The sequence below is a fragment of the Myxocyprinus asiaticus genome, chromosome 33 (genome assembly GCF_019703515.2).
Source record: "Myxocyprinus asiaticus isolate MX2 ecotype Aquarium Trade chromosome 33, UBuf_Myxa_2, whole genome shotgun sequence".
Lineage (NCBI taxonomy): Eukaryota > Metazoa > Chordata > Actinopteri > Cypriniformes > Catostomidae > Myxocyprinus > Myxocyprinus asiaticus.
Window position 1 is genome coordinate 11,500,504 of NC_059376.1, and position 18,363 is coordinate 11,518,866.

The window sequence follows — 18,363 nt, forward strand, 5'->3', positions numbered from 1 at the left end:
AATTCCACTTTGGTATATAAATGTACCAATTTCTTTCCATAAGAGCAAAATCTGTACATTATCCAAACTTTTGGCCACCAGTGTATATCTATATACTGGTCTGATGAAACAAAAATGTAACTGTTTGGCCATAATGACCATTGTTATGTTAGGAGGAAAATGGGTGAGGCTTGCAAGCTGAAGAACACCAACCCAGCCGTGAAGCATGGGGGTGGAAGCATCATGTTATGGGGGTGCTTTGCTGCAGGAGGGACTGGTGCACTTCACAAAATAGATGGCATCATGAGGAAGGAAAATTATGTGGATATATTGAAGCAACATCTCAAGACATCAGCCAGGTAGTTAAAGCTCGGTCACAAATGGGTCTTCCAAATGGACAATGACCCCAAGCATACCTCCAAAGTTGTGGCAAAATGTCTTAAGGACAACAAAGTCAAGGTATTGGAGTGGCCATCACAAAGCCCTGACCTCAATCCGATAGAAAATTTGCGGGCAGAGCTGAAAAAGTGTGTGCGAGCAAGAAGGCCTACATTCCTGACTCAGTTACACCAGTTCTGTCTGGAGGAACATTATGAGAAGCTTGTGGAAGGCTACCCAAAACGTTTGACCCAAGTTAAACAATTTAAAGGCAATGCTACCAAATACTAACAAAGTGTATGTAAACTTCTGACCCACTGGGAATGTGATGAAAGAAATAAAAGCTGAAATAAATCATTCTCTCTACTATTATTCTGACATTTCACATACTTAAAATAAAGTAGTGATCCTAACTGACCTAAGAGAGGGAATGTTTTCTACGATTAAATGTCAGGAATTGTGAACAACTGAGTTTAAATGTATTTGGCTAAGGTGTATGCAAACTTCTGACTTCAACTGTACATATAATTTATTTGATATAAAATTAAACATATTACTTTTTTGTTTAGATTTGGGTGTGTAATAGGGCCTGGACATGTTCTTGTCAGGTTTCATGAGATTCACATATTTGGGATAAACGCCCCACAGACTGTACAGAAATATTACTCTGATTAAATGCACTGCCCATTTACCCATTTAGATAAATCTACTGTATAAGATCATATACAAGGACTGACATCTATCGAATGCTGACAAATGTTTTTATATGTGCTCATTATGATTGACTATCACTAACATGTTTTGGCAGGTTAGGATTGACGGCTGTCTCACTGTATCCAATGGCAGCATATAGTTTGGCTTTCTCTGCTGGAGTCATCAGTTCATCAAAACCTGAGAAATACGAAACAGATGGATAAAACATCTATTAGAAACACAAATGGCTTTTGTAGCATTTTGACTGTGCAAAATGAATTTAAATGGTAAAACGTGCTTAACAAAGTTGAGAAAACCACAATCTTCTTTGTGGTTGAACGTATTATGTATTTATGCCAAAATATTGAATAAACAAAAGAATGTATGAGTACAACATGATGAGTACACATTTGTAAAGCTTTTGAATTCAGTGGAAATCTGCAGGTGTGGATTTCATGCAGGTCTAGTTATAAATAATTAAATAGTACATTTTATCATAAATTGAGCGTAGAAATACCTCCTGTTTTGACATCTTTGGTTTGTGCGTAGCTGTCTCCAGACCAGTTCCACATCCAGCCAAACCAGCCCTGTGACTGCTCTTCCTCCACCTTCACCCCAGGACGGTATATACGTAGCCCCGCCTTTGAGGCCTACAACATCAGTGACAAAATATGCAAAAGCCAAAAGGTGTTATTTGACCAAAATTATAAAAACAAACAAACAAACAAACAAACAAACAAACAAACAAAAAACTAAACAGCATTCAGACTTTGTGATTCAGATATCATATAACAGAGGCTTTATTTACATGTATGCATTTGGCACACTTAATCCAAAGCAATTTACAGTGCTTTCAAGCTATATATTTATCAATATGTGTGTTTCCCGGGAATGAAACCCATGACCTTGCCTCTGCTAGTTGAGTTAATGAAATACATTTCCAGTGATAAAATCCATGGGCTACATTTTATTAAAGAAAAGTGACAGAGTAATTCAAATGATTTATACTACGAGTCATGTCTGTGTGTGTGTGTGTGTGTCATGTAATTTAACCTCCATCTCAGCTTGCTGTCTTGCCATTGTGATGTTGAAAATATCCAGAGTTTTTTCAGTCTCCTAAAGGAGGAACAAAATGAAAGAGTGACAGTAAAAAAAGTTTTGGCTAGAATAAGAAAGGAAGAAATAGCAAGATGTTTATTCTCATCTTGTTATAATTTTCTGGCTTAACCCTCAAGTTCTATTCGGTCATTTTTGACCGATTAGAATATTTATGTTTTGATAAAAATCATATCGTTTATCGGAGATCGGTATAAATCTTTGTGACTTCTCTCACTTTTTTACCATTTTAACACACACAAAAATCTGAAAAATAAGTAACACTCGTACTGTTCACAGTCAAATTTGAATATTGCAATGAACTGGGAAAAGTACGGGTGAGACTACAACAGTCAAAATGCAGAACAAACACACTCAAAAATGAACTGATGAGACTATAACACTGCCACAGTCCAGAACACACCCACAGATATACACTACACACACAAAGACAGACAGAAATGAATGGAAATGAATGGGTGAGATTGTGACACAGCCAAAATACAGAACACACAGACACATACATGCACACACACACACTAAGAGAACTTAATGTCAAAACCAATTGTGGGGAAACAAAAACAAAAAACACAATGCATCTTTCTGTTATAAAAACACATCTTATAATGGTCTTTTATAATGCCTAAATATCTATCCAAATGCATAACTTGTGATAATATCTTGAAATTAAATTACAGCCTTGAGTTAAGGAGACCAAGCAACAATATGGGGAACACTGAGACCATCTACAGGCTTTACTTGCCATTGCTATGAAATTGTCATGTTTTTGTAATGTTTTTTTTTTTTTTTCAGCAGATGGCAGCGGATTGCCCTAATGCATGACAAATATCAGCCTTTTCATAAATATGAAAGTTTGCTTTTTACTGAAGAGAAGGTAACAAAAAATGTGCCTTTTTTATATATAAAAATGTAATGTGTAATTTCAGCTCATTGAGGTCTAAATACATGAAGTCCACCAAAATAAAAAGAAAAATTGGAATAATAAAATAACTAAAATAAGAAGTTATTTAAGAGGTGTGACATAAAATGTGTCAAAAATGTGTTAGTATATGTACTAGGAAAAAGGTGACTAATGAAGACTGTTCCGGTCAGTTTTGACCACGAACAGTTCAAGTGTTAGTCCCGTATGAAAAGAAGTTGAGGGTTAATAGAGGCTGTTCAAATGAACTGTGATCTATTCTAAGGAGAACACACTTCCTTATTTTATATGAATAAAACACAGTATATATCACAATGTTGTTGTTTTAGCTAAAAAAAACAAAAACATTATCAATAAAATAACCATGTGGTAAAACCTATTTTGGATAATCCAGTAGAATAAGGTACTTGGCATTATTTTTTTGACTTATTTGGAACTTGATGGACGCAAACCAAAATATATTATTATTCATACCAAATGAATGATAAACGGGGCATCAATGCAAAAGCAGCTTCAAAAACTCAAAACAGTAAATTTAACATTATAAAATGAATATTTATGACTCTAAATTCTGATTGGTTGAGCACCTGACGTTCGAAGACGCTGTAAAGCAGATGTGAACGCACATCAGTTTAATTCTATATTAATGCGGCAAGTTTCTACATAGCTTGACTTTGTGTTTGGATTATTCGTTTTGGGAAAGTTACTTTAAATAGTAATCAGTCACTGATTACTGATTATGTTACACAGTAATTTTACGCTGCCTTTTTCAGTCAGTAGAACTTTCTTAATGGATAAAAGGCCACTTGAAAATGTATGAATCACGTCTTTAAAAGGTCTCTCACTGAGCATGCTCAGTGTTTACCAACCTCAAATTCCTTCAGCAGCCCCTCTCCAGGTTTCTTGCTGGTGATCTTGTTCTTATAGAGCTCTCTGTACTTCTTCACATGTTGCCGATGGCGGCGGATGTGTTGCCATGACCACATGTGAAGGCTGGGCTTGACATTCACCTCCAAAACACCTGTGATCACATATCGCCACCTATGATGACCACATATCCAACAAGAGTAAGTACAGGGGTTTAGCAATCTCAATAAATCAACAACAGGAAATGAGCTAATGAGAAAGACCACATATTCCCAATGTACTTACCATCGAGGAGCATTAGTGTGAACTGGCACGTCTGGACGATACTTCCTGTATGGAAGGTTACGGGTCATCATATCCACTGAGCCCAAAAGCTCCAGAATGCTGACATACTAGAAAATACAGAAAAGCCTTATGGATTATTCAAGAGAGATTATAAAGGCAACATTATGTTTCTTTCAAATAACCATCACTGATTATTTGTACACAATAAGAACAGGAATATATATTAAGAGAGTAAACCAGATCAATTTTGATTTCAAGTTGATTTTAATCATCTCAGGATTTAGCAAATGCAAAGCTTCATGCTTGCACACCTGTGGTCGGCTGAGTTCAACAGCCACCTCTGGCAGGTTGACCACTAGATCCACTTTCGGAGAGGTGAAATCAACATCAGAGCGAGGATTCATACGCAGCTTGGCATTTGCTGATATCGGACGAAAGACTAAAGAAGCAAAGGGTGGTTAAACTTTAACTTTTTATTTCAGTGAGAAAACTCAAGTTTGTAACTGAAAGAAAATAACTACTCACTGAAATGATGATCCTGAGGGATTGCGTTCTTGACGGCTACACTGTGTTTCAGGCATCGCTATAAAAATCGAACATACAGAATTTGAAGATGGACCTTTTCCTGTGTCTCTTTTACTGTGACTGATGAATTCTTAATTTTGAAACTCACCAGGGCCTCATCGGGGTTGTGGTTGGAGTAAAGTTCTGAATTCACATTCCAGTATGCAAACAGATTGTCCAGACGTACAAGCTAAACAAAATAATAATCAAAATAATTAGGTCAATAACGCCTTAATTTGGTACCGTGACATAACTGTAAAAGTGAAGAAAAAAAAATGTACTTTAAAAAACAGCTTGGCTTTCTCATCCAGAAGACAGGGGTTCCAATTCTGATCAGCTGTCTGGAGATTTAAAATGAAATGTTTGCTATTAACAGACAGTTCTGGCTCTAAAATTTGATTGGATAGTCTAAGTTTGAAAGCTGATGTTAAATGGCCCTTTGCATTATGCCTAACAACATCATTTAACTGAGATAAAATCACTTTAATACAGCCTCTTTTTATTTATGTGAATCTAACAAAGACATGTCCAGGTTGCATTTCACCCTAAAATCAGAAAAAAACTAAAAAGGAATGAAAGGCTATTTTTAGGAAAGTAAAAATGTTATGCTGTCTTGCCACAGCGGACAAAAACATGACAATTTCATAGCAATGACAAGTATAGCCTATAGGTGGCCTCAGTGTTCCCCATATTGTTGCTTGGTCTCTGTAACTCAATGCAGTAACTCAAGTTATCCATTTGGATATTTATTTTCTCAAAGTTTAGCTTTTTTTATTTGTGTTGCATGTAAACTGTTTATAACAAAAGATGCAATGTTTTTTGTCTAGAAGGGTAAATGCATTGTGGCATTTTTTCCATTACAATTATTAAACACATTCCAACTAAATTCTTATTACAGTCATGAGTTTATTTGTTATTCCCATTATTCTCAATGGTGATTCTCGTTACTATAATTTAATGTACTCGTAACTGTCACTGCATTACAGCAAAAAATACTGTAATACAATAATTTGAGAATTTAAATGAGTACAAATCATGAGTACAAATCATAGGCAGTGCAACAAATACTACCTTGATAAATACAAAAACATTAAACAACATATCGCATCTAATTCTTTTGCAGTTACAGTAATTAGAATGTAATGTTTGGCATAATGGTAATGAGATTGGGGTGGTTGTTAGGTGCTTTTTGTCATGAAAATAATGTCACAATCCCCAAAATCTTAATGGCTCCAGTGAAATAAATATGCATCAGTTTCTTTACGTAAAATGTTTTCCTTTTTTCTTTTGATTTTGGGATGAAATATGACCAGACATGTTCTTCACATGTTTTGTGAGATTCATCCGTAAATGTGATTACTCTGAAAAAGAAATCATTTTTGTCAAACATTAAATTAGTGAATTACCTGGAGACTGAGGTTCTGTAGGGACACTCCAAATGAGAGCGGAGTGTTTGGATTGGTGATCTGAACATTGAGAGAGTTGCAAAGGGCAAATTGAGAGGGATAATACTGAGCACTAAATAAAACAGAGCAGACTAAAAACTTTGCTACATTTCATAGCATAAGAGTGTTCAAATACATCAACCTTTTTGACACCCTCTTGTCTAAAAAAATTTGTCAAGGAACATTTCCCCACCACAAAAGAATTTAAAAAAAAAAAGCAAAATGTCTTTTTGGATATTATATTAAAAAATATAAACAGCTTTCTGAACACTTGACAATTTATTTAGCTTAAACTTAATAGGAAAAAAGAATTAGAGGTGGGATTATAATAAAGGGACCTAAATTAACCAGGACTGTGCAAGAACAAATTTAATGAAACAGATGCATTTTCTTGAGAGTAGGAATTATGATGTCAGTTTGCAGGTTGCCGGCCTACGTCTTGATTTTTAGCAGCTTTTATTAAGTTAGCTTTTGAATTAATTGTTTTGATGCATCTCATTTTAAATCAAGTGCTCTTGCCGCCCCTTTGGAAGTTTGCTGAAGCCTCCTAGGAACCTTGGTTGAGAACCACTGCTGTCAAGAATCAAAATCAAAGTACTCACATCATCCTCATAGCGGACATGTATGTTGGAGATTTTCACTTGCAGGTTTTTAATCACCTGAGTGACCAGTTTCTCCACAAATGTATCCTGCTTCTCTGCTTTAGGATTCTCTGAATACAAAAAGACAAATACACAAACTCACAAACAATGTCATCAGTCTCCATGTAAAACTAAAATGAGCATTTCCCCACCTTTTTCTGCTGCTTTCTGTTTGGTCTCCTCGATTCTCTGCAGCTCTCTCTGTTGAGCTTCCTGTAGCTGTCTCTCTTCTTTCTCAGCATCATACTTTATACCTGTATTAAATGAGATTCAAGGAATCTGTTTTAACAGAAAACTGGCAACACCGCATGCATTAAGTGATCCTGACTGACAAGTTTCTAAGAGGCCAGCCAGAGAAAGCAGTTCACAACAATTTATACTTCTGAAATCTGAATTCTGAAAAAGTTATTTTAGAGTGAGATAGGATTTTCAATTAAGCAAAAAAATAGGGTGCTGATTATGTGCATAACAGGTGTAATTAAGGAAATATAAAGTGCAATAAAAAGAAAAAATGGGATCAATTTGAATTTAATGATAACTTTACCATGAACATTCATTGTAACAAAGTCTGTTACTGATCATACAAATCAAATATTAATAACAATGGTTTCATTTACTTTACTGGTTACGCAGCCAATAAGTTACTTCCTAAAATAAGAGGTAGACCGATATATCGGTTTTACTGATTAATCAGTGACGATAGCTGCATTCTGAACTATCAGTTATCTGCAAAAATCTGAATAAAATGAAGGGCATGCAAAGAAAAATGCAACTATATGGAAATCTGCCTGTCAGCACATACATCGTATCTCCAACTTTATATTTTGTGAATCATAATAAACATTATTCCTCATTCCTCATCTGGTGAAATAAATATAAATACAAAACCCTTTATCTGGTGAATATGTAAGCTATAAAGTCTTCATTTGGTAAATACTTAAATATAGAGTATTGTAACAGGACCAGGTCTCTGTCATTTCAAAATAACAATCACTTGTGTGTTTTTGTCCCGCGCTGTGGGGGGCCTGGGTAACTCAGTGGTAAAAGACGCTGGCTACCACCCCTGGAGTTCTCTAGTTTGCTAGTTCGAATCCCAGGGCATGCTGAGTGACCCCAGCCAGGTCTCCTAAGCAACCAAATTGGCCCGGTTGCTAGGGAGGATAGAGTCACATGGGGTAACCTCCTCGTGGTCGCTATAATGTGGTTCGCTCTCGGTGGGGCGTGTGGTGAGTTGAGCGCGGATGCCGCGGTGGATGGCGTGAAGCCTCGCTATGTCTCCGTGGCAACGCACTCAACAAGCCACGTGATAAGATGCGTGGGTTGATGGTCTCAGACGCGGAGGCAACTGGGATTCGTCCTCCGCCACCTGGATTGAGGCGAATCACTACGCGACCATGAGGACTTAAAAAGCGCACTGGGAATTGGGCATTCCAAATTGGGTGAAAAAGGGGAAAAATCTAAAAATAAATGAATAAAAATCCCGCACTGTGCAACAAATCTTCATTTTATTTGTGTTATTATTCAAATTTTGGATGAACAATAAACTGCATCTGGAATTGTATTTATTTTGGAATTTTGTAGCCTCTATACCTCTGCCTGTCATAGTAAAGAAAGAATATGAATTTTTTTAACATTCTATAAATTGATTTGTAAAAACTATTGGCTGATTAATCAGTTATCGACCTTTCCCACTACCTTAGTATTCAGTATTGGCAACATCCACTATCAGTAAACCTCAACCTAAAATGGTGCTGACTGAGCAACTACAACCATTTTATCTTGTGATTGTGCACAATCAATAACAAAGGCTGCAATAATTGCAGGTGTAAGGGTGAGATTAATACTGCATTACATTCAACTGGGATGGGGGATTTTTTATTTACCTTTTTTAACTAACTGTCTGAAGCTCAGAAGACAATGTTTACGATGTTTGATGATAGTACTGCTAGCATTTGTTTTGCAGGTGTACGATTGTTAAAGGAAAATTCTGGGTTCAAAACAAGTTAAGCTCAATCGACAGCATTTGTGGCATAATGTTGATTACCACAAAAATGAATTTTGACTTTTCTCTCCTTTTCTTTAAAAAAAGCAAAAGGTGATTACAGTGAGGCACTTAGAATGGAAGAGAATGGAGGCAATTTTTGGAGGGTTTACAGCACTCACATCAATTCTTCTTATAAAACTCTTGTATTATTTGAGCTGTAAAGTTGCTTAAATCATCGCTAACAAGGATTACAGGGTTTACGGCGTTACGTCACCATGGCAACGAAGTTGTAAAATTGGCTATAACTTTACACAGTAAAGGTTAGTAAGTGATTTTATCACACTAAAATCATGTTTACATGCATATCCTTTATGTCTTTAGGCTATACTTTTGAAACAGTGAGTATTTTAACGTTTACGGATTGCCCCCAATTCACTTCCATTGTAAGTTCATCACTGTTACACATATTTCATTTTTGTGATAATCAACATTATGCCACAAATACTGTCGTTTGAGCTTAACTTGTATTGAACCCGGAATATTCCTTTAACAGAAAAAGATCTCCAATCTCAGTAAACGTTTGCTAAACAGGTTTTATTAACATGTAATGTCTGAACTTTTTGACATTTTACTTGATTTATATAAAGTGAATGTTCATCATTAGTGGCGTACACCTCCTCGGGTTCCACCACGTTTACATGACCTCGTACACCCACATCTCTGAGAAAACTCTTCTTATATACAACAGATACAATAGATTACCACAAGTTTGACCCAATGTAGCATTCTGTTGCACTTTTTCAAGCAGGACATTAAAATTTTGACTTTCCAGCTCTTACTAGCAGTAGGTACGATGAGCAGGTAGACTTCATCCAGTGTGGCCTCTACAGACTGCGTGTACAAATTCTTCCAAGGGATTTTCAATTCCAAACGACCTGAAAAAGACAGAAACACACACGACCGAATAAGTTAAAAAAATATGGTGAATTCAGGTAAACTGGACCACTTTTAGAAAATTTAATATGCATTAAAATGTGGAAAAGTGAATTAACACTACAATAAACAATAGTATTGCAGTTACTACAAAGCCACACATGCACCACTTAAAGTCTGGGACCTGGAAAGAAGTTTGGCTATTCTAGTAACAGAAAAATATTTAAAAGTTGCCAACTAACATGCATACTGAAAACAGTAAACACAGCTGGTTAACAGTGTTGGGTAAGTTACTCTAAAAAAAGTAATGAATTACTAACTACTAATTACATCTTCTACAGTGTAATTAGATTACTGTACTAATTACGCTGTCTGAAAAGTAATTGCATTACTTATTACTAATAACTTTCTTAAACCCTTATCAACCTCGACCAGATGAAAAATACAAGGATAGACATGAAACTGTTCTTTTAATTCTTTCAAATAAATCATATAAAATCAAATAAACTATTCATTAAAGGGGCTGCATTAAATTAGAAAACATATATTTTAACATAGACGTTAAATTTCGATTTTAAATTCACTACTGTTTTATATAGGATTGTTCTATTGTCTATACAGTATTTAACACAATTACATCAGAAGTAACTGTAATTAAAGCTACACTATGTAACTTTTTTTTGTTAAAAAAACAACAAAATGTTATTAATGAGTGCAACAAAAATCCATCTTCCAAACCATGTCTTTACCCAAATACACTTTGATAAACCTATAATAATGATTTATATTTTTTCTTGTTGCTGTGTCGGGATGCTCAAACAAAAAGAGGAGCATTGTCATTAGACTTTTCGGGGGGAAATCCACCAAAAAAATGGTTTACTAACAGTTGTTTCAGCATATTAAGCTGAGATATGGAAAAACTAAAATCAAACACACTTCAGCTTTAAACAACTGCGAATCCACTTACCTATGTGTCCTGCCCTGACTTTGAAAGGAATGTCCAGTTGACTCTGATTTGAAAATAAAAGTCAAGTTAGACAACTTCACAAACACAACATCATAAAGCATCAGAAAAATGAATCTTAAAGTCAAAATGAAACAGTATTCATATGAAACAATGAAACAGGCATAACAATATGGAATATTTGTTTCTGTGATCACAAAAAACAAAACAAAAATTCAGTCACACTTTATATTAGGTGGCGTTAATTACTATGTACTAACATTAAATACATACAAGACTATGTATTTACTGTGTAACTACATGTTGTTCTGCAAAATTCCCACATTTGCTGCTACTCAGGTTGAGGTACAGGTAGGTTTAGGAGTAAAGTTTGGGGTAAGGGCTGGGTTAAGGTTTGGGGTAAAGTTAACAGTGTAACTACAAATGTAATTAAATGCAAGTATTTCAAATGTAACTGCAATGCAACAACGTGTGTACATAATAAGTACATTGTTTCAAAAGGTTAAGTACATAGTAGTTAAGGCCACCTAATATAAAGTGGGTCCAAAATTTCTTTAGAATAATGTGCTCTGTTAAATCGTGTACATTAAGACCAGGAACATATATTAAGAGAGTAAATACAGTCAATTTTGATTTCATGTTTACTTTAAAGCTCCCTTAATAAATGTTCCTTACAAAAGAAGTAGACATAAAAACATTTGAAACATATAGGCACATACCAAAGCATTTTCTTTTATTTCAAGGTTTCTCAATATTGCATCGCCTGCAAATATATGAACAACACATATTTCAGTTAAGCCTTTCTGTAAAATGACACTGTTGATCCATATCACATTAACCCTTTAATGCATGCCTCGGATCTTTAGTGACCCGGGACCTCATTCCACCTTCTTTATCTCATCCATTTTTTGGAGTTATGCCTCCTCTTCTTTAGTATTCATCAACCTTTCTCTTCTGAATATTGTAAAAAAAAATTATAAAAAATTATATGTATATATATATATATATATATATGTATATGTATATATATATATATATATATATATATAAAACCACTTACTGTAATTACCAAAAGTGTATAGGGTCATTTTTTTTTTTTTTGCACTTCTTTCATATCCATATACATTTACTATAACAGTATATATATATATATATATATATATATATATATATATATATATATATATATATATATATATATATAATGCAATTTTGCCCTTTTTTTACTTACACTATTCAGAAGAGAAAGGTTGATGAATACTAAAGTTAAAATGCTATTTATATATATATATATATATATATATATATATATATATATATATATATATATATATATATATATATATCTTTGTATATTACAAGACAAATGAGAGCCATATTCATATTACTACTATATCATGTTGATTTTCTGCACAACGATGGTGAATTATCAGTATCCCATATGCATGTACACAAACATATTATACATGTTATTTGTTATTCAATGTGGCACTGCTGTTTCAGTGATTGACTTGATTTTTCATTTGACATTGCTATTTGATGAAGCAGCAAAGTGGAAGTAAACTATAGCATGTGTAACACATGAACAATATGATTTGGCATATGTAATTTGGGTGTACTATTCTGTAAGTTGTATGTTTATTTAGACATAGTAAGTGCCTGAGAAACTGCATATTTGTAGCTTATGTGTATCTCAATGTGTTTGACAGCCAGTTGAGTATCATAAAATTCAGCGTGGAAGTAATGAATCCTGTTCTATATCTGTGGCATCATCTCTTTTATATTGAAAAAATTAAACACCAAAATATAACAGAATATATTCTAATCTATCATCTTATAATCGTCTTGAAAGTGTTTTGAGATTGGACACTATCTGGGCACTTTGTAGATCCATTTGTGATAGATTTATGCCGGGTCACTAAAGATGCAAGGTATATAATAAAAAAAGTTTGGTGAAACACCCAAGCATTAAAGGGTTAAGCAAGTATTAACTTGTTATAAAGCTTTATCAGTGAGTCAAATGGCATATCAGTTTCTTAATTTCATCTGTTCCTTCCTTCCACTGTATACAAAGTATGATTTTGCAAAGTAAAACAGTCACTTTATATTTATTTATTTATTTTTATTGCCATGTCAGCATCAATGGCTATTTTCATGGCAAGATCAAGGTAGTTTTTATACACAATATATAATACAGTAATATACACAATGAACATTATATAAGATCTTTCATTTCAATATTTGATCAAAATATTTAAATTTTCCCAGGTGAAGGGGGCCTGGGTAGCTCAGCGAGTATTGACGCTGACTACCACCACTGGAGTCGCGAGTCAAATCCAGGGTGTGCTGAGTGACTCCAACCAGGTCTCCTAAGCAACCAAATTTGCCCGGTTGCAATGGAGGTTAGAGTCACATGGTGTAACCTCCTCGTGGTCACAATTAGTGGTTCTTGCTCTCAATGGGGCCGTGGATCGCGGAGAGTAGCATGAGCCTGTGAGTCTCCGTGGTGTCGTGCACAATGAGTCACGTGATAAGGTGCGTGGATTTACGGTCTCAAAAGCGGAGGCAACTGAGAATTGTCCTCCACCACCCGGATTGAGGTGAGTAACCACGCCACCATGAGGACCTACTAAGTAGTGGGAATTCCAAATTGGGAGAAAAGGGGATAAAAATTAATTAAAAAATAAATAAATAAAAAAATTCCCTGGTAAAACATTTTTGAAAACATCCACTAAAAACTTTCTTAGTAAAAACGTTGCCTAGTGGCATTAAAAGTAGGACATTCCAGTAAAATGTTGGTGGCATAACCCCTTTCAATAAAAACATGAGTAAGTCTGGAATGACCAATACGGAATCTTTTGTAAACAGTCTGGTCATGTCTACACTCAAAAGGAAAACTTGTGAAAGATCTTTCATTGGTCAATGGGCTGCTTGGTACCAAGTGAGTCTTTTGAAGACAGGAGGCAATTGGATTAACAACAGCAGATAAACACTGCAGTTCAGCCAAGTTTACTTTAATCCCTCGGCAGTTCCACTGAATAATGTGATTGTTCATTCTCAAGTAGGCAGAACCGGTGCATGCTCTTTAATTCTGCATTTAGGAGATAAGCTACGGCTACGAGAGGTTATCCTATTTCATTTCAATATCCTTTCAAATTTCAGTCTTTTGACATCTTTTTCCTTGATTCACTTTATGGTAATTGTGTTCTTCTACTACTTTGTGTCTTTTTCCCTCTTGAAGATTGGTTGTGTTCAGCTGACAGACTTCAGCTCTTCAGTGACTTGGGTCTGACTTAATGTAATTTGGCTTTGGGTGCTTTGAGTCTTCTTTGAGTCTTCAGCTGAGATAGAATTTTTGTTTATGTATTGTGGTTTGTCATTATTCACCCAGGTCAAGTCCGTCTGGCATTCAGCAGTGCTCGTGACTGGTTTTACCACAGAGGCATAAGATTTCCTTATATTAAAGGCTGGAAACTCCTCAACCACTCTGCATGCTTCAACGTAGCTCACTCTCGATAATACATTTTACTCCCTGGATTTCCTTCTCTTTGATCCAAACTAGACAGACTTTTGATGAGGCTGAGTGATCAGCTGCGCAGTTGCTGCATTTTGCCGGTCTTGTACAGCCTGATTCATGTCCTTCCTCTCCACAATCACAGCATACTGACTTGTTTTTACATCCTGCAGAATTAAAACATCTTAGGGGGGTTGGAATGAAGATGTTGACAGATACACTCAGATGGTTGAGTGCACCTTTCTGGTGGTTGTGGTTTGTTGAATGTCACTATGTAAGTTCCTGTTTTAGGGTGTGTTCACACTTGGCAGGTTTGGTTCGATTAAAACGAACTCTGGTGCGATTGCTCTGTTAGTGCGGTTCATTTGAACAAGTGTGAACGCTGCCATCCGAACCTTGGTGCGCACCAAACAAGCAAACCGTCCGCTTCCAAACGAACTCTGGTGCGGTTCGACTGATATATGAATGCAGCATGGACCAAAGACGTCTAAATGGACCAATAACAGGATGTCATGTCACAAGATGCGACCATAAAAATCACGTGATTTGATAACATAGAAAGAGCAGTAAGAGCGATGTACGCAAAACAAAATGAGCAGAGGGCAAACATGGAGCAATGAGGAGGTAAAGTTCCTTATTAACATTTGGTCCGACGAGCATATTTCCAGTCTAATGGAAAAAACGCACAAAAATTCTCAAGTGTTCAAAATGTTCAGTGATAGGTTAAGGGAAAGTGGGTCCAACGAGCACATTTAGCCCAGCAGCCAGCATTGTTTTGGATGTTTGGCAAGTTCCGTCGCAAATTATACGTCATAAAAGCTGTCCAATCAGGTTGTGACCTTATCCTTATGCCTTTTGTTTTGTATCTTTAGGTTCGGTGTTAAAAATGCCAGTGTGAACGCTAACGAACCAGGACTAAATGTATCATTTTCTTTTTTGGTCCGGACCAAGAGAACCGAACTACAAGTGTGAACACACCCTTTATCATCTGGTCTTCTTTTTTGATCGTAATTCTTTTAACATTTTTTACACCTTGTTGAGTCAATACCGATTCTGTGTCAGCCTCATCCATATCTTGTAGCTCTCTGGTACGGATAACACCTTTACTGCTGTTTAGAGATGGATGATACAAGGCTTTTATAGGAACACTGGCCAGCGTATTAGCATGCATTAGATTATCTGCGTGAATTTTTTGGGAACATTCCACCAGTATTTGTCCAGACTGTAGATTTTTCACATCTTTAACTGTCCCTGCTATACCTGAGATACCTTTTTGTATTGCAAAAGGGGGCAGCTTAGTCAGAGGCATGTCAGGTAGAACAGATACTAAAAGAATGAATCTCTGCTAATTTTCACTTTTTTTGGGAGAACATGCAACAAGTATCTGAGTCATCATCCACATTCTGTTCCAACTTTAGTCCTTTAGGGGTTTTTGGTTAGCCATGTTTGTGTTATTTTGTTTCATTTCTCCCACTCCCCACCCACCTCGGAGTCCAACAAGGGGATGCACCTTATACGGATATGCACAAAAGAGACGAGGGTAATATATTCGAGGAAAAGGAACAAAGTTCATATTCAGCCAACGCCCCTTAGGGTAAGTCTTGACTAGCCGCTTGATTGGACCGGGCCCTTCCAACTTCCCGTCCATGTGAAGTCAGAGCCAAAGCACTATGTTGGACCTGAAGGAGCTGCAGCAACCCACATCCTCAAGTACCAGGACCTCTTTCTCCACAGTAACGGGTTGCAACTTACGGTAAAGAAGTCGCCCCATTTGTCGCCTCTTACGATCAGCAAGGGGGTGCTGGGGACCTATTCTACCCCGGGTCCCCACGGGGGCTGTCACTTTATATGACGCCTACATACAACCTTGAAAAAAGCACTGTGGTGATGCCATGGTATAGTATTGACATCATAAAAAATACCATTGTAGTACTGAATCATTACCACATTTATGTATCTAGGTATTACAAGTACTCCAAGGTACTACAAAGAAAATCATGGCATAACTATGGTACTTGTCCAAAACAAGATAACATATTAGGGCTGCACGATTATTACAAAAATCTTAATTGTCAATTATATCCCTTGATATTGTACTCATAATTATAAATTTTGATTAATAGAATTTACATTAAATTCCTGTTTTGTGTGGGGCCAATTGCAATCCATATTTTTTATGTAAGCTACACCTTCAAACACAAGCTTAGAATTGTGTTACTTAATTATCGCTGTTAAATCCTTATATTATAACAGGAATGTTCTAGTTTTGTTGCACCATTACTGATAGGCTTATGTACTCAACGAACATGTCTGCGATTGGTTATAATGTTCAACCACTGAAAAAAATACAAATAAATTCAAAATTGTAATTTAACGGGAGTAGATCTAAATGGAATGCTTTGACACTTTTCATGATTAGTTAATTGCAGCAGTCGTAATTGCAATCTCGATTCTTTTTCTGAGTAATTGTGCAGCCCTTTACCATATACTTCTATACCATATACTAATATACACCGATCAGCCACAACATTAAAACCACCTGCCTAATATTGTGTAGGTCCCCCTTGTGCCACCAAAACAGCACCAACCCGCATCTCAGAACAGCATTCCGAGATGTTATTCTTCTCACCACAATTGTACAGAGCGGTTATCTGAGTTACCATAGACTTTGTCAGTTTGAACCAGTCTGGCCATTCTCTGTTGACCTCTCTCATCAACAAGGCGTTTCAGTCCACAGAACTGCCGCTCACTAAATTTTTTTTGTTTTTGGCACCATTCGGAGTAAATTCTAGAGACTGTTGTGTGTGAAAATTCAAGGTAATTAGCAGTTACAGAAATACTTAAATCAGCCCATCTGGCACCAACAATCATACTACAGTTCAAATCACTGAGATCACATTTTTTCCCCATTCTGATGGTTGATGTGAACATTAACTGAAGCTCCTGACCTTTATGCACTGTACCATTGCCACACGATTGGCTGATTAGATAATCGCATAGATGATTGCTGGTGCTAGACGGGCTGGTTTGAGTATTCCTGTAACTGCTGATCTCCTGGGATTTTCACGCAAAACTGTCTCTAGAACTTACTCCAAATGGTGCCAAAAACCAAAAACATCCAGTGAGCGGCAGTTCTGTGGACAGAAATAACTTGTTGATGAGAGAGGCCAACAGAGAATGGCCAGACTAGTTCAAACTGACAAAGTTTACGGTAACTCAGATAACCGCTCTTCTTGTAATAACATCTCAGAATACTATTCTGAGATGCGGGTTGGCGCTGTTGGCAGATGGTTTTAATGTTTTGGCTGAGCGATTTATATATAATAGTACTTTTTTTGTTAGTTCAACCACTCCTATCATCAGTAGGCTAACATAGTCTTTTGGTTATCATATTATATACATACATGTAAACATTTGCTGTATTTATGATATCAAGATTCAACTAAAACAGAATGAAAGTGAAGGTGTGCCACAAGGTTCACTACTAGGCTTCTTTTAGTTTCACGACTGAGTGAATCGAAGTCATCAGGTCTCTTTAGTCATGATGTTATTATCATCCTCAGAGCAACAAATAACAAACCAGTGTAGCCAACATATTTTTTTCATGCTATTAAATAAACAGCCTATTTCAATAAGCACAGAAAATGAATCTAGAGCTTGGTTATATAGTTCGTCATCACTGTTACTGTAAACGCATGCTCAAACCTGTACTCAATGTCAGAGCATGACTCTCATATTCCAGTGTGAGGTCGAGCTGGGATTTTAGTGTAAGCTATTATCAAACAGACGCATTTGTGAACCTTGGACGTCTGCTATAGCAGGAACTGTATGCAAAAAAAGCACTTGGTTTTGACACATTTACCTCCCCATATGCCGAGACTGAGCTGCGAGCTGTCGAGGTTCACCACGTAGTCACCCAGAAACCTGTTTAAGACATCGACCACCACTGACTCGAACACCATCTTTATGTGCTATTCACGAAACGGTCAGCTTGCTTTCCTTCGTCTGCGATTCGTGGACCACCGAGAATGCATTTACTGACTGCCCCGTTTCCTGAAATAAACATCACTGGAGTCACTGC

The 18,363-nt window shown here is 36.3% G+C and overlaps 1 protein-coding gene across 2 annotated transcripts in view; it reads right to left on the reverse strand.

Annotated features, from left to right (window-relative positions):
* The window catches only part of LOC127423953 (intermembrane lipid transfer protein VPS13A-like), an 86,243-nt gene extending 67,880 nt beyond the window's left edge, over positions 1-18,363 (reverse strand). For both annotated transcript variants that reach the window (XM_051668671.1, XM_051668670.1), the window contains exons 1-16: positions 18,145-18,363; positions 11,488-11,531; positions 10,772-10,814; positions 9,711-9,806; positions 7,040-7,141; positions 6,849-6,958; positions 6,208-6,267; positions 5,083-5,142; positions 4,911-4,991; positions 4,763-4,820; positions 4,549-4,676; positions 4,238-4,344; positions 3,955-4,126; positions 2,104-2,166; positions 1,568-1,700; positions 1,154-1,248 (exon numbers count right to left, since the gene is read on the reverse strand). In XM_051668671.1, the coding sequence (XP_051524631.1) occupies positions 1,154-1,248; positions 1,568-1,700; positions 2,104-2,166; positions 3,955-4,126; positions 4,238-4,344; positions 4,549-4,676; positions 4,763-4,820; positions 4,911-4,991; positions 5,083-5,142; positions 6,208-6,267; positions 6,849-6,958; positions 7,040-7,141; positions 9,711-9,806; positions 10,772-10,814; positions 11,488-11,531; positions 18,145-18,244 (1,452 nt within the window). In that variant the 5' untranslated portion in view covers positions 18,245-18,363. The remainder of the gene's footprint in view (positions 1-1,153; positions 1,249-1,567; positions 1,701-2,103; positions 2,167-3,954; positions 4,127-4,237; positions 4,345-4,548; positions 4,677-4,762; positions 4,821-4,910; positions 4,992-5,082; positions 5,143-6,207; positions 6,268-6,848; positions 6,959-7,039; positions 7,142-9,710; positions 9,807-10,771; positions 10,815-11,487; positions 11,532-18,144) is intronic.